The sequence below is a fragment of the Patiria miniata genome, unplaced genomic scaffold (genome assembly GCF_015706575.1).
Source record: "Patiria miniata isolate m_02_andy unplaced genomic scaffold, ASM1570657v1 HiC_scaffold_19, whole genome shotgun sequence".
Classification (NCBI taxonomy): domain Eukaryota; kingdom Metazoa; phylum Echinodermata; class Asteroidea; order Valvatida; family Asterinidae; genus Patiria; species Patiria miniata.
In genome coordinates, this window is record NW_024037057.1 from 1,702,396 (window position 1) to 1,719,041 (window position 16,646).

The 16,646-nt window shown below is 40.5% G+C and overlaps 1 protein-coding gene across 2 annotated transcripts in view; it reads right to left on the minus strand.

Annotated features, from left to right (window-relative positions):
- The window catches only part of LOC119725299 (60S acidic ribosomal protein P0-like), a 34,594-nt gene extending 18,301 nt beyond the window's left edge, over positions 1-16,293 (minus strand). The window contains exons 1-4 of one of the 2 annotated variants that reach the window (XM_038196675.1): positions 16,191-16,293; positions 3,524-3,621; positions 2,599-2,698; positions 1,796-1,871 (exon numbers count right to left, since the gene is read on the minus strand). In XM_038196675.1, coding sequence (XP_038052603.1) covers positions 1,796-1,871; positions 2,599-2,698; positions 3,524-3,577 — 230 coding nt within the window. In that variant the 5' untranslated portion in view covers positions 3,578-3,621; positions 16,191-16,293. Of the gene's footprint in view, positions 1-1,795; positions 1,872-2,598; positions 2,699-3,523; positions 3,622-15,966; positions 15,991-16,190 lie in introns of those variants that run through there. The other variant, XM_038196676.1, reaches the window with a different exon arrangement.
- Positions 16,294-16,646: the final 353 nt, after the last annotated feature.

Consider the following 16,646-nt stretch of genomic DNA (forward strand, 5'->3'; position numbering starts at 1 on the left):
GGATTCCAGTCAAACCAGTGAGTTTGGCTGTTTTGAGACATCATCTTTCATTGAAAAAAAAACTTTTTCGTACGCGCATACCAGAAACCAGAGACTTTTTGGGGGGGGCCTTAGTGTTTCTCTTTATTTTGCCACGGATAAACCTAACCCAAAAATGCCTCTAAACCTGTTTTCCAGAGAGGGCGAAACGTAATGTGGACAGGGCTTAGTCCACATAACGTCCACACAACCTGCATTATGTGGACATGTTTTGTTCACAAGTCCACACAGTGAATGTAATGCCTACCCACACCCACACCCCATACACATAGCTGCCAACTTTTCAAAATCCCAATTAGTAATCAACCCGCGCGGTCATTTTCAACTGCTCGTTTTATGAAAAGCTTTACCAACATCGAGTACAGATACATGGTTTACATGTACATATACATGTGCATACCCTTCTTGTTGTGAATAATAATGTACTGGAGGCCAAAAGATAATTTAAAAAGAAGGAAAAAAAATTTAAAAATTTTTTAATATTTTTTTTTTTTTTAATGTCTGTATTTGTTTGTTGAAGTCAAATAAATAATAACAATAATAACATGTGCGCATATTTTTTTTGAGATGCATGCTATCGATGTGGAGTTTCGAGTTCGTATAAATGTTTTTACACACGTTGATTTAGGGCCACCGTATGCAATAGAAATATCCCGCCAACATACCTTGCAAACGCATGCTGATTTATCTTTTCTGGACGTTGTGACAAACTCAAACTCTATTACCAATTATTCCAACCATACTCTTATTAAATTCCATGATTAAAATCTCGCACTGATGGGTCTCATCCCGGCAAAAAGCGACCAAATGTGCTCACGATTGTCACTGAAAAGTACTCACACATACAGTACACACAACCACACATCCACGAGATGCAGCACACATATGACACACCATTGAAAAATAGTTTTAGTCTGGTCCTCAAGTACTCCACTGCGCACACTGCATTGATGTCTATCAGGTGCTTGACTGCATTCTTATTAGACTTGTCACCAGTCCATCCATTATCGCGACATTTCGCCAGAAGTTTTCGGTCAAAAACGATACTTTACAAGTATTATTTTTTTTCGTTAGGTAGAAAATGGGAAATTCGTAATGTTTTAGTGGCAAATCGTATTTTCGTAATTTAACAAACAATTCGTAATAATTACGAAAAATTCGTAACAGTTGGCAGCTATGCATACATAGTACTGCAATAGGCATATGCACGCACACACACACACACGTGTAAATGCCGGCAATCGTGGACGCCCCATTGTCCCTAATCCTCTTTCCTTTGTTTGTACTCGTAACTTTTTAGCGAAAGCTCTCATTGGTTTTGTACACGATTTGAGATCGTGGACGTTCGGTCGATCGTGGACGTATTGTTTGCGCCCACATTCTTTTGTCCTACGTCCACAATTGCCGGTGTTTACACACACACGGACGGACGGAAAAGGCAGAAACAGTATGCCCCTTCGGCTTTGCCAGCGGGGCATAAAAAAAGTTGTGAAGTAAAGCTTTTGTGGTTTTAATTTTTTTTTTTGTTGCAAAAATGGGTCACTAATAATGCTCTTTTACTCAACGGATCGTCAAAACCTTTCATCTTAACAGGAATTTCGTACTGTCCATTTTCGTCTTAAGCGAATTTCTCCCCATAGACATGTCTACAATATTGCCGGGACTGACGATAAGTGTTTGTTATAACCGGTTTCGTACTAACGGGAGCCAAATGTAAATGCATGTTGTTCTGACATAACAATACAAACTCATTTACTTTTCCAAGTCAGGGTTGGATTCCAAGTGTCCTCGGATGGCCTTGCGCATCATGGTGTTCTTCCCCATCAGAACCACTGCAAGATATCATATTCAAACACTTTTAAATTTGTTGGTTTTTAATAAAATGACACCTATTTTTGTATTTGTGATCTGTCCCATCACCACAGCCAATGCTTTATGATCCTCTTGAAAACCTTCTCAATGCATTTGTGCCGAACCAAAGGCGAGGGTTCTCATTGACAACCAGCCCCAAAATGCATTTAAAAATCATATTAATAACTGCTTCATCACATTATTATCCCCACTTATAAATACCTTCTTGATTAAAAGCCAAAACAGTAAAAAAAAAAGTTGACAAATTTACAGCGATTTTGTTCTACCATATTACTCCTTGCTCTGATCAGACAATGTGCTCAACATCACACCTTACATGGCAATCAAATCAGTGGTTCTCAAGCAGCTGGTGGCAGCTGGTGTTTCACGACGCAGTGTGTGCACAGTGGCGCAGAGTGCAGTCTTCAACATCACTAATCGGTGTTTAAACGGCGATTCAAGACCACCCACACGATGGGCCTTCGACTGATAGAAATGGGAACCCTGTCTCAGGTATTTGTGAATTACAAATTCAAAAGCGCCATTAGGTCCCCCTCCCCTTCCCAGTGGAGGATTTTAGGTAATTCTAGAAGGTTCAAGGAAAAAATGCCTTGAAGTTCAGGTTTATAATTTGGAAATGAGATGAAGTTTTACGCAAAACATGACCCACACCCTCCTTGTACCAAAACTCTAGTTACATGTACTTACCTGCGGAGCCTCTCAAAGAACTCCTGATCTGCTGCATCTGCTTCGAGCCAACATTGTCTACACCAACAATGAAACACTTTGGATATTCATCGAACAGTTGCTATTCAAATAAAAAAAATTACAAAAAAAATTATACTTCTTTTATTCTAATATATGATGTATGATTCTTATATTGTCTCTACATTCTGTTTTGAAATGACTGCTGCCTTATACAATGTTCCAGTACTAAAACACAATTTTGTCCAGAAGCACTGACTGTCAGCAATTTCATCGGCTTCTCTGTAACCTGCTGCCAGCTACTGTTTTATTATCAATTTTTTTTTAGTTTGTTATATCATCTTGTCTTTACTGTCATCACGAAACACCTTTCAAGAAACATTTCACTTCAAAAACACTTGTATAAATTGTTTGCCTTCTTACATTTACTATTTGAAAAGAAACCACGGTTGTTTTTAGAGGTGGCGATACTGAATTTTTTTGTAGCAATTTCGTACTGTCCGATTTTGTCTTAAGCGAATTTCTCCCCATACAAATGTACACAATTTTGCCAGGACCGAAGGTATGTGTTTGTTTTAACCGGAATTTGGCCAAACCGTTTTTGTAATAACGGGAGCCGACTGTACTATTCGGAATACGTTTTCCAATCAGAGTGATATTGTGTTTTTACATACATGTATGTTTTTCTGATTAACTGATATGTATTGATTTCACTCACAATGCATTTGGCAGAAAATCAGGAAATTAATCTCTAAGAGCAAATATAAACACAATATACAGAGGGGAAATATCCCAACAATGCGAGGAATGTCGTTATCTATGAAGGTGCAAGAATAAACAATACATACAATCAGGCAAAAGAAACAAGTTGTAGAAGTGTGATAGGGTTCAGCTATTTGTAACACTAAAGACGGGAATGATTACATACCACAAGTTTAAGGAAGTAGTTGGCCTTCCATGTTGCTCTGTCTTCCCTGGGCATCTTGATGTGTCTCAGGGATTGCCTCTTGGTTTAAAGACAGAATTCTGTCAAAGAAAGAAAATCTGGTTTTACCATAAAGTTCCAATAAGAACGAAAACAAAGTATGTGTAGAAGATTACACTCATGATACACAAATGAAAAATTTGACAAATATTACAATAAATCGGGAAAATGACAATCTAGAAGGAAGGTTAGACATACATGCACCATAATGTTCACCCAATTTATACCACGAACGTATCATGTATTTGAACGGGGTTCAATGAAAACTACAACAGACTGCAACAGACTTTGAGTACGTGCACTTTTTCGTGCATGGGCAGCAAGCATCACGAGAGGTCCTCAGAGTTGAATGAGAAATTTCACTTTTCTTCAGTATCGTAAGCAGTGTTGTAGGTCTCAGTCTCGAGACCATCTCGAAACTTTTTTTGCAGTCTCAGTCTCGTCCTATCAATGTCTTGGTCTTGGGAGGGCTGGTCTCTGTCTCAGTAGGGCTGGTCTCGGTCTCCAAAGCACTGGTCTCGGTCTTGGTCTCGGATGCCAAGGTCTCGGGATTTACCATCGAGACCAGTTGAGAACACAGAAAAATGCACCATCTATACATCTGGCTTTATTCATTTGCAAGCTGAAGTACATGAGTCTAGTCTTTATTCCAAACAAAAACAACATTATTAGGTGCAAAAACAACATTGTTAGGTGCAAGTTTTGAAGACCAGTCAATGCAGCTTGTTGATTCAGAGTACTGGTACCCGCGCATAGTTACGTTGCCTATGTATTTCACTGGTACACATCGTATGGTCCTCGACCAGCACTTGCAGGTGCAAATGTAAAGCGTTCTTGCTTCATGCTATATGCATACTTACTTCATGCTAATTTTTTAAGCTCTGGCAGGAGCTTCTACATGTCACTTGGTGAGTGGTCGGTCTGTCGGTCAGTCGGTCCCCGAAGATTGACCAAGTATTTGACCAAAATACTGTCCAAATGCCATGCCGTGGTCTATAAAAGCACTCTTGCCGAAACTCTAGCTTTGTTTCGATTGATGCGCATGCGCATCTATTTTGCATATCTGAAAACACGCATTCTGAACCTTGCTATTACTTGAATCAAAATCAGTCAAGTGACTAGTGGTGTCTGTAGTGACCCATTGAAAAACTGTGCATAGAAGTATAGGATTGACCAGTTGTGACAGCTGAAGTATCTAACCATGAGAATAATTTGACCAGCTAATACTGGACATTTGCTGACTGCTGTTGATTTTTTAAAGTATCATCCAAGCAAAGGTATTGCTGGTATTGAATGACCAGAACATTATCTACATGTACATGTATGTAGTCAACACAGCTTTAGGTGCTGGGTGGCTCTTGACTGTCACCTAATAACAGGCATGCAACTGGGAATTTAGGAAAAAACGAGGAAATTCCAAACCACACAAGACTTTGTACAGTGTTTGTCAATTTGTAATGGCATTCATGAGAAGTAAAAAATGAGGAAATCAGCGTATCCAAGGAAAAGTTGCATGCCTGTAATAAAATGCCCTGTGCTTAAAATAAGTACTGCCACATACAAAGAAGTTACTTGTAAATAGTTATTTTTTAATCCCCCAAACAATAGATCACTGCTCCACCAGCAACTAAATGTACTTTTTCTGAACAACACCCCCCCCCTCCAAAAAGAAAAAAAAATGTCAACATCCTAAAGCCTAGCAACTATCCTCCCATGCATAATGAATAACATGTGGTACCTTTGAAAGGCTGTCCCAAGAGTCAAAACTGGTTGACCCATTTTTACCTACCAATACATTAACCACATACACTATCTGACCATTGGTGACCAGCATATGTTAAAAGTATAACAGGGGGTGAGGAAGGAAGTTTTGACCATTTGTGACCTTTTAAATAGCAGGAAGCAAGTGTTGCATGTTGCTGGGTCATTCCACCGGGTTGGGAAGCGGTGCATGTTACATCCATATATTTGGTTATATTATTAAAGGTATCAATGGATTTTAAACAATTGCTCAACATACTATTTGTCTTCGGGTGTTTCAATACTTGAGAAAGTTTGAAATTATTTGAAATTATTTTGACACAAATATGAGCAAAAATGTATTAATTCGGACGTAACATTGACACTGTGTAAATGTTACATCCAAATAATTTTTTTTGCCATTTTTTACACGTCCACATGTAAAATATTACCCAAACTGACATTGCATATTTACAACTGGACACCTAAGCACCAAAAAAAGTTTTTGTTTTGGTATAGTCGGGGTTCAAATGTAGCAGAAACAATACCTCAAGGATGGATGTAATGGTGTAAAAATCACTCAATGGAAGTCTGACATTTGGGTTTTGCACTGTGTCAATGTTACATCCACACAACCACGCATTCATATCTGCTCCATTCGATAGCTGACTACCGTAACAAAAGCTTTTCTTATTGTGTTGCCTCTATAGTAAGAAGTACGCAAACTGAATTTGGGTAATTTTTTTGCAGAAATTTTTTTAAAAGGTACAAATGTCATATTTGGAAGTAACACTGACACGGTGTCAATGTTACGTCCAAAATGACATTTTTTGCTCATAGTTTTGGCAAAATACATTGAAATGATTTCAAACTTTCTGCAGTAGTGAAACACACAACAAATATTATGTAGAGCAACTGCTAGCAAGGCATTCATGCTTTTCTTAATATGGTCATATGTCACACATTGTTCCCCAACCCGGTGGAATGACCACGTTTGGCAGGGTTCTAGCAAACATATTCTGCACCTGATTTCACGAAGCGCTGCGATGCCTCGCAACACAAGTTACGACGTGTAATACGTTGAAACTCGCGATGCGTCGTATGATCCATTGACGAAACGCACGATGTGTTAAACATGTCGCAAGTTCCTTAACAACAGCTTAAAACACATCGCAAATTATGAAGTGTCTAGTGGTCATCGCAAAATAAGAAGCCTTCTTTTCTTAGCCAATTTTATGCCATAAAAATACATTAACAAGACTATAATACCGAGACAATGTGCGTAAAGTTGTGAATAGAAAATGCATTGAATAATTATGACTTAGCGTGGAATATTGCAGTTGAAATTTCAAAGTAGCTATTACAGTCCACCGAGAGCTTGTTTTCCTTTAAAACTGCATCACACATCCACCACTTTGTTTTACGTTTTAAAACTTTTCGAGAGATCCGAAGAAACTATGTTGAATATCAGATGACTATTTACTGTACGTTGAATAAATACATAAAACTGTCAAGAAGTTATGCTTTAAATACACCTATGACGCGTCACACCTACAACGCTTCACACCTACAACGCGTCACACGTACAACGTGTTTTGAGAAATGGATCGTAGGACATGTCGCAACTGTGACGCATCGTAAGGATACAACGCGTCACAGCGCTGCGATGCATCGTAAGTTACGATGAGTTTCATAAAATCGGGTGCTGGAGGGAGGTAATAGGTATATATACGTGTATGCATTGTGCATTTACCTACATGTATTGCCTAACAAACCAAACACAAAAAGAATTTTGAATTTTGCATGTTGCGTTCATGAGATACGGCTTAAAGGTCCAAAATATCAAAACTTCATATAAAATCACACAAAAACGATTACCTATAACACATCCCAATCTACCTAGTTTCATCCCAATCTGACTTACAGTTCTGTAGTTACAGGACTAAATAATGGGGGAAAGTTTGCGGAAACACAATGTGCGAATAATTTCTCAACTAAGAGAATGGTTCTGAAAAGAACCAGAGGTATAAACTCTTTTATAATAATTGACGTTCCGGTCAGTATGCTCTGACCGTCTCCTGAAGACGGTCAGAGCATACTGACCGGAACGCAATTATTATAAAAGAGTTTATACCTCTGGTTCTTTTCAGAACCATTCTCTTAGTTGAGCAATTATTCGCACATGGTGTTTCCGCAAACCTTTCATTATTTAGTATCTCCACCATGCAAAGCCTCAAATCATAGTTATAGGACTTATTATGCACTTTTAAGACCACGTCACATGACCCATGATGACGTCACCATGACGTCACTCTTCGGGACACAACTTTGCTATAGGGACTATGCCTATTGCCAACAGAATATCCTTTTCTTTGTGCAAGTGCAGTGACTTGCCTTTTTTTCTGTCAAATGAGGCCGCTGTTCGCACTTCCGCTATTTTTTCCATCATTTCACATGTTAAATGTTGACAAGTCACGTTGCAAAATCGTTCCATTTAAAAGCTCAAAAGTTAGCCTTTAGTTGCGTCAAACCCTTGGTCAGCTCAGCAAAGTGAGTTTTTATTTTGTGTTTAGATTTGTATATCGCCCATTGGCAGTAGTTTTGGAGTGATTTGAAGCTTGTAATTGTGAATTTTCTGTATGAAAGTTTTGTGTAGGCGATGGTAACATGTTCATGTACATAAATGAACATGCATTATCTATGCCATTATTCTTGTAACTTGCTCAAGATCCTTGCATGCAACGGCTTTAGGGATTTGCAGTTAACTGATAAGTCATTGCTTATATATATTTATATGTATACATTGTAGTTTGCATTATAGTTTGATTATTAGAGATTAGTGTGACATATGAGGTACATGACAATGCATGTATTTAGTGGTATTTATTTTCCTTTTGTATTTCAATCAAACCACCATTGTGACATCACACCACCATTGTGACAACATCACACTACCATTGTTATCATTGCGACACCATCTTGATACATCTTTGTAACACCTCACCTCACGTCGCCTCACATTACTGCCATACTGTGAGGCCTTACCTTAACAATATCACCGAGTGACACCATAATTGTCACCTAACTGTAACTTTTCGTCACATGACATAGTATTTACTGTCGCCTTATTTCCATCAACGAGTAGTCAACCAACTTTCATCACCTTATGCAGGTACACATATGTGATGCAATCAAGCTACACGAGTCGTTTGTCAGGAATTTTCATTTGGAGATACGGGCCAAAATAGGGCCACTTCATCACATCACTTTATCACATTTCTTGGTCATGTTTACAGTCATTTTTCTGAAATTATGCCAATTGTACTGGACAATAACTTTAGAAATGAATGCATTCTTTGTTCTATTTTCACAGAGCTGAAAGATTGTACAGGGTTTTTGTCATCTATGAAGTTTCACACTCACAGTCACTGGTTACACATTTCGTGAGATACAGGACAACAAATTCAGACTTTAAATTTTTGAGTCCAAATTATGCAAATTGCCCTTATTGATATGCAAAATTGCCATAACTTGAGATGTGTATGAGATACAGGCCTGAAATTTGGCTGGTGTGTTCCTCTAGTGATGAACAACTCCACGACTAACATTTGTTTGAAACTGGCTTATATTGTACTAATTATGTATGTAAATGCATGCAAATGGCTTTAATATTTAAAACTGCCATAACTCGAAGAGACAGTTGTTTTAATCCACCAAATTTGGGCATTGTTTTTATGTGAACATGTGCAGCACTGATTAAGTGTGCGTATGTACAAATTGATTACTTCTATCTAATTAATAAACAACAGCATTTTGCACACAACCAACTGACCAAGAGCCCAATTTGAAAGCAAAAAATAAAGTGCGTGCTTTGGTATGAAATCAGCTTGTTGTCCATTATTTGCAAGAAGTAATTGTTGTTATGATTTATTAGTTAATTAGCAACTCATGTTAGATTTCACTAACAACAAAAACAATCTTGAAAGAATGTCATTGTCCTTCCCATACCTAATCTCCATGCAGCGTGGACAGCAGCACAGACAGCTTGACTTTCATTACGATCATGAACATGATACATGTGCATTTATACTGCTGTATTTTTGTCATTTAATTGTCCCTGAACCATGAAAATGTATGAATTTGGTCGAGAAAAGAAATGAAACTTAAAAAAATATACATGAAGCGACACAATTCAAGTAAATAAAGATGAAAAACAGTGTTGACACTCCATGACATTTGCACGTGCATAATCCCATACAGTACGTGTACACATAATATGCACACGCACACACAATCACTCCATACCAACCATGTGTGGTCAGCCGGTCGACCTCGTGTTTTGCAACCTGTACATGTATGTGTGCAGGCGCGTTGACCCGGTCTGTGTGTACTTACGACACGGGTGCGAGTGGCGTTTTTTTTTTTAAGTTTGGTTGTATTTTATGATTTCTCATCTTTTGCCCTCCGGTTAGATTAGGTAATCTTTCTTCAATTTTTTTTGAGAAATTTAGCATCTTTCTGGAGTCCATATCGCCAGTGCTTAGACTAAACTCCAAAGTAGGTTGGGAAACCAGACGTGTGGCCTAACGTACGGCGCAGCATTACTGAGGCCACACAAGTGGGGCTAATTTTGGGAAAGACATTTTTGGTTGGTTATAAAATCTCCCCCCTTCAAAAAATGACAAACGCGCATACAGCACTGAAAAGATGACGTCTTCCTCTTTAAGTTGGTACCTGATTTATCAATCTACGATGGGGTTATCCGGTGTCACGGCCTCACTTCTCCGGCATGCTAGATTCTCCGGGTGAATGCGGCGGATAATTGAGCACGTTACAGTGCATGTTACATTAGCCTTGACCAAGGCGTTGGGCTTATCGATTCGTCGATAAAAAAAATCGCCGGTAAGAAAATCCCTAATCAACTTGGCAAGGCATAATTGCGTGCACATATCGATGCCCGTACGCTGCTAGTGAGAAAGTAACTTGTACCATACAGCGAGGCTATGCTTAACTTGCACATGTACATGTACACACCCGTACTCGTACAACAGCCATGCACACACAGTGTACATGAATGAGCTAGTCCACGTAACCCAACGCCTTGATGGTTTTGAGTTAACCCAGCAAAACCTTTTACGGTAATGAGGTACCACCCCCGGCCCCCGCGTATACTGAATTCTCATTGGTCAGCCCGCCCGATAGGCTAACAAACACATCGTATCCGCGAAAAAACGCTGCAATGGCGGCCCGTTGCTGTGGGTGAAAGTCGTTCAGTCCCAGTCTGTCCGAAGCAGTATTGAAGGCTCCAACGAATTCTGCAGGTAATGCTGTCATTAGACGATCGTTTCCCACTCAAATGGATTCATTACACGAGCCGAAAAACTCGAATCAATGTCAAATTGTTGAAAAAGTGACAAACATTTCGCTCTCGCTAAAAAGACATGGAAGACGCCATGATGACTAATGCATTATGCATGCCGCGCGACGTCACATGATTCTTGTGAAGCTTACAATTGGTCAGCTTAAAAATGAATTAATCATACTATTGGGAAGGTTGTTTCATGTGATTGGTCCAAGACGAACCTACATAATAATCACGGCATACCTGCATATCCTGAAGCCCGCCCATTTTTTTCCAAAACTGGACGAAAAGGTAAAGAAAGACATTAAACCCGGAAGTTGCAGACCCAACAAGGCGGTCGTTCGACAGGCCACGCGGCGCGTATATCCCCCACACGCACGTACGTACACCCACACGCAGAACACAGTAGGCCTACATTTACTGCCTTTACTTATTACACCATGCGTACAGTCCGTACTCACGTGTGTGTGCTTGCTGGTTGTGTTAGCCGTTCGTACGGACAAGGGTCGTACACGCACGTAGCCGCGTTGATTGTAGGTGCAGGGCCCGATTATCTCCCTTCGACAAAAAGCCGAGAGACCGCATTGAACAAGGCTAACGTTACATGAGCACGATTCATGCTCATGTGTCCACTGTGCTTTCTTTTCCTTGGGCTGTGTTCTGAAGTCTACATATTAAACACAGTGAGGGACACCCAAGAATGTGTTATGTAACACTTCCTGTGGGTCAAGCTATTGAGCTTATTTTATAGAGAGGAGTATGGTCACTCCCTGGGTGTTCCCAGTATTGTGTGTACTGTAGGTGTGTTCATGGAGGAATAATTAAGAACGAACTCCTTGGTCTGTGCATTGTCTGTGTTCCTTGCTCGTTCATGGTTTTCTTTATTTTTGCAACCATGGTTTAAAAATAAATGTGAATCCTTCAAGGTTTTTGGTTACAACATTGGGATTTGCGTGGATTCGACTGGTACCTTGTAACTATACATACAAATGTCCTAAGATCTCAAATGCAGCAGTACAACCCCAGAGAACTCAGCACACAAATGTTGCCAAAAATGTACACTACTGCGCAATTTGCACATGCGTGTTGAGGCGAAATTTCCCTCTGCAGAGAAGCTAGCACACTGGAGAAGCGAGACTGTGACACCGGGTAAAAATGTCATTTTAAGGCCAAAAAAAAAAAGTCTCCGGTTTCTGATATGCGCGCGCGTCGCCGTAGCCATGCACGTCGGCAAAATGAAAAAGTTTTTTTTTCAATGAAAGATGATGTCTCAAAACCGCCAAACTCACTGGTTTGACTGGAATCCTGCTGCTGCACAATTTTAACCTGTTTTTAGATTGGGTTATGGTCGAGAATAAGCTTTATGTGGCCTCTCTGGACTCCCATATTTTTGCACAAAGTTTATCCTTTCAGTGACCGTCGTGTAGCTGTTGCATGAATCGCGTCTCTACCCTCTGCTGCAAACTTTCAGTTCCTCCTCGCTGCTTGTTGTTACCGCCAGAAAAAGAGGGAGTGCGTTTCAATGCAAGAGGCCCTACTTCGTCAGTCCGTGCCCTGCGCTTCATTGCAGCCTGATATCCTTCAATCCTTTCAAACAAACCCTTGCATAATGGGGCAGGTCGGCTGGTCTAGGTGCCGAGGTTTACTGGGAAACGGACTTCGTCGTGGCCGGATCCGTGTTAAATTGCCCGAAATTTGCCCATTCCTTTTGTGTTTCTTCGTTCTCAAGCATATTCAAGGGGACTCCCACTCCATATCCGCGTAGCCGCCAACAGGGTGGTTGGTTTGGACTTAAACTTTTTTTCAGCAACTCCCATTCCTTTTGTGTTGCTTCGTTCTCAAATAATGGACCCCCACTCAGTATCCGTGTACATGTAGCTGGCATGGACTTGAATTGTTTCTTTTCCAGTGATTCCAACCTCGTATCCAGAGAATTTAGGGGTGTATTTCTAAGTGGCGGGGTATTCTGCAATTACTCCAAGACAAGTTCCGGGTTGGCTTTGCACCGCGGTCACATATTCAACTCGCCATCACGAAGTTATTTGAAGTCTTTACGAAATAAAATTTGCACACAAGACAAAAGGTATGTCACCGTAAATGTTAATTGTACACAAGTTTCAGCCATTTAAAAACAAGTAAAAGGGAAAGTACAGTACTTTGAAAACAGCCACGACCCGCGAGATTCAGCATTGTCCAGGTCTAGCCCCATAAATGTGGCCTATTTACTGGACTGCCTCCGTAAACATAGGCCACACATCCACATGTACAAAAACGTGTCGCACGTTGCCAAATTTTGATTTTCACATTTAGGTTTAGTTTGAAGGTTTTTTGCAGTAGCACCAGTATCACAACTCCAGCAGTACCACTTATCATAATTTATGCCGTGAACAGTACAGCGTCATCAAACTTATGAATTATGTACATCGTCGGTCCGCGCGTGTGATCGTCGAGTGCATGTCGTTCTTTAGCAGGCCCACCAGCACGGTCACATTATACCCCATACATGTCAAGGGTTCCGTACGTAAATGTACCGGGTGTAACATGTACAATGTTACGACTCCGCCCGTAATTGCCGTACACGCGACCTTCGATGCCCCCTCCTCCAATATCGGTGCGGTACTGTATCTACTTGTTTTAGAGCTGCATGGGTTAAAATCATTGATTTAAGTCTTACTTATGGAGATCAATGTAAAATGGAGATCAATGGTTAAAACACAGAGCAAGTTAAACGCATAACGCTTAACGATGCCCGGTTAATTAACCGCTTTATCATCATTGTTTCGAATTTATTAAATCAAATCGAAATTTGTTCGGTGATGTTGACAAGTTAAAAAAAACAGAAGGAGGCACTGGCAAAAGCAACAACAAAACAGGCCCAATATTTTTTCTGTTAAAGCACAAAACACAATTTGAAATTTTGTAAGACAAAATAATATACATGTACTAAAAAAATTAGGAAGAACGATAAACTTGATCCACTCGTCAGCTCATGGTGTTGCTTGTGATCTAATGCCGCTTAGAGGTTGTATACATACCCAAAATTGGGCCTAATGCAAACATCAAAATTTGGGCGATTTGCCATGTTGTTTGCAACCATATGCGCTTCTCCTAAGGCACCCTTTAAGCTTGCATGGTGGGCCCATATGGTTTTCCTCGATTAAAAAAAGTATGGTAATTTTCTTGGTAAAACCATCAACCCTCTTTGGCACAAAGAAAGTGTCAGCTTCACAGTTAATCTATTATTCCCTGCGAAAAATATCTTGAGACATGCTAGGTCAACCATCCCATACACTAGGGTAAAGGATCAGATAAATCATACTTAGCATCTCCAAGGATTTCTGTGGTTATGGCGTTACGCAGTCCACGGATGCACACGGAAGTACAACCGCAGATTTTTTCAACGACAGAAAAAAGATTTTGATTCGAATCCATTAATTCAAAATAAATTCTTTATTCAATAGCTTTTGTTAGAATATTAACAAGGTTTATATAAATATGGTATGTCCTTTCTCTATGGTTGTGTCAAAAGGAAAAGAGTAAAAATAAACAAACTAAATAACAATTAATGCAATTAAGCGTTCACGATACCTACTTTTTGAATGCTAAATGTAATAATAACTCATGGAAGAATATGCATGGACCCGAATCATCTGCCCAAGCCGGTTAATCTAACATTGGTCATTTCAAAAACGAAGGCTCCCCTTATCTATTCGTATTATTTTTTTTAAGCGCACGTTGTAATCGACTAAAATGCCGACACTGCCAGTGTGTAAAATAGTATCCGCCGAGCACGCTAACCTTGACAAAGTTACAGATCAATTAGCCCAAGTACAAGTAATTCTCCGTGGTACAACCCAATGCTATTGTAATTGTTTGCACTACATGTAGTTAGTTTGGAATGGGAAGAACGACATGTCACAGCTGGCTCTGCTCAAACACGAGTACATTCCGAAAGTTGACCGATCATTCGATGCGAAACCTTCGGAGCTCCGCCACTGATCGCCATCGATATAATACTGCAATTTTAAGTCCTGTGACGTGTCGTGCCTGACTTGTGGTGACGTAAGCATAAATTATCATAAGTGGTACTGCTGGAGTTGTGATACTGGCGCTACCGTTTTTTGCTTTAGAAGCATACTCACCCTCTTTATAGGCTAATCAGAAAGTGCTGCCTTTTTCAGATGTCTACTTTTTGTGAAATTTCATGTTGAAATTTAGATACGCAAATGTGTACAAATGAATCTGGAAATTTCACGAAAAATATACAGCTGAAAAAGGCAGCACTTTTTGATTAGCCTAGTAAAAGAGGGTGAGTATGCTTCTAACTAAACCAAAAAAAACCTACAATTGTACAAACTAAGCCTAAATGCGAAAATCTAAATTTGGCAAAGTGTGACACGTTTTTGTACATGTGGATGTGTGGCCTATGTTTACGGAGGCAGTCCAGTAAATAGGCCACATTTATGGGGCTAGTCCAGGTCGTGCGTCTGTGCGTGCGTGGGGTACTCCTAGAACTATGAGGCTCCACGTAGTGGAGCCTCATAGGTTCAGAAGCCCGCAAAATTGTTGTCAGCACAAAACACTAATTAAGTACAAAAACGTCCATCCCAAGCAGGCCGTTTTCCACAGAACCGCTGCACAGTTTGCCCCTAAACTCCATACAATACCTCATGACATACTCACGTTATGTGCACCCAACAAACATCGGTGGATTCTGTCTGTTTTTCGGCAAAAATGATGAAAAATATGCCCTTTCTGCACTGAGCCAACCTAACACTTGAAACGAGCACGCGTGCAGAATGATCGCAGTCATTTTCGGTTCGATCGCTCGGAGCGCGCCGCGGGGGGTATGGTGTAGGAGCGGAACGATAGTATGCACATGCGTACAAGTGCAAGTACGTACCCCCCACGGCGCGCTCCGAGCGATCGAACCGAAAATAACTGCGATCATTCTGCACGCGTGCTCGTTTCAAGTGTTAGGTTGGCTCAGTGCGGAAAGGGCATATTTTTCATCATTTTGCCGAAAAACAGACAGAATCCACCGATGTTTGTTGGGTGCACATAACGTGAGTATGTCATGAGGTATTGTATGGAGTTTAGGGGCAAACTGTGCAGCGGTTCTGTGGAAAACGGCCTGCTTGGGATGGACGTTTTTGTACTTAATTAGTGTTTTGTGCTGACAACAATTTTGCGGGCTTCTGAACCTATGAGGCTCCACTACGTGGAGCCTCATACATGTCATAGTTCTAGGAGTATGCGTGGGGGTCGTTCGGCCGGGTATTACCTGATTACACGTGGCGAAGACCGAACATGCCGAAGTGATCCATTTGCTGAAGTGATGGGAAGACAACTTCCTACACTAAACTGACCAAAATATGAACACGAAATGACCGAATTCATTCCAGTGATACACTATTATACGTATGCTATAAAAAGAAAGGAAGAATGTTCAAGTGAGGTGGTAAAAACAGGTGAATTAGTCTTGTCGGAATGCACAACGTGCCTTACCTTCGTTACGATGAAATTGCAAAAGACTGAATTTCGTCTAGGCGCGCACATCACACGTCGGCGTGTAAGCAACCTCGTCTCGTTGATGTTCTAGCAGTACGATCCCATAGCGTTTTAGCATCTCAACCAAACTAGGTTAACTGAATACCTGGGGACGAGGTGATTTTTAGACTGGTTTCCCGGTCACTGCACAACACAATTTTCGTTAGTGAATGATGAGGGCGCTGTTCCGGCACCCCATGTGTGGCGGTCATTGATCTCCATATCCACATCGTAAACGCTCGGACGCCTATCACATCGCATGTTCCATGTTCCATTCAGTGGATGATATTATATCCCTCCGTGAAGTTCTCCTTTTTCGTCCTGCCATGTTGTATAGGCCTCGTAAAAAAAACCGCAGTGGCTATCGTTACAGCAGCCGTAACGCATTTCCCAAAAGTGTTCACCAAACGGTAG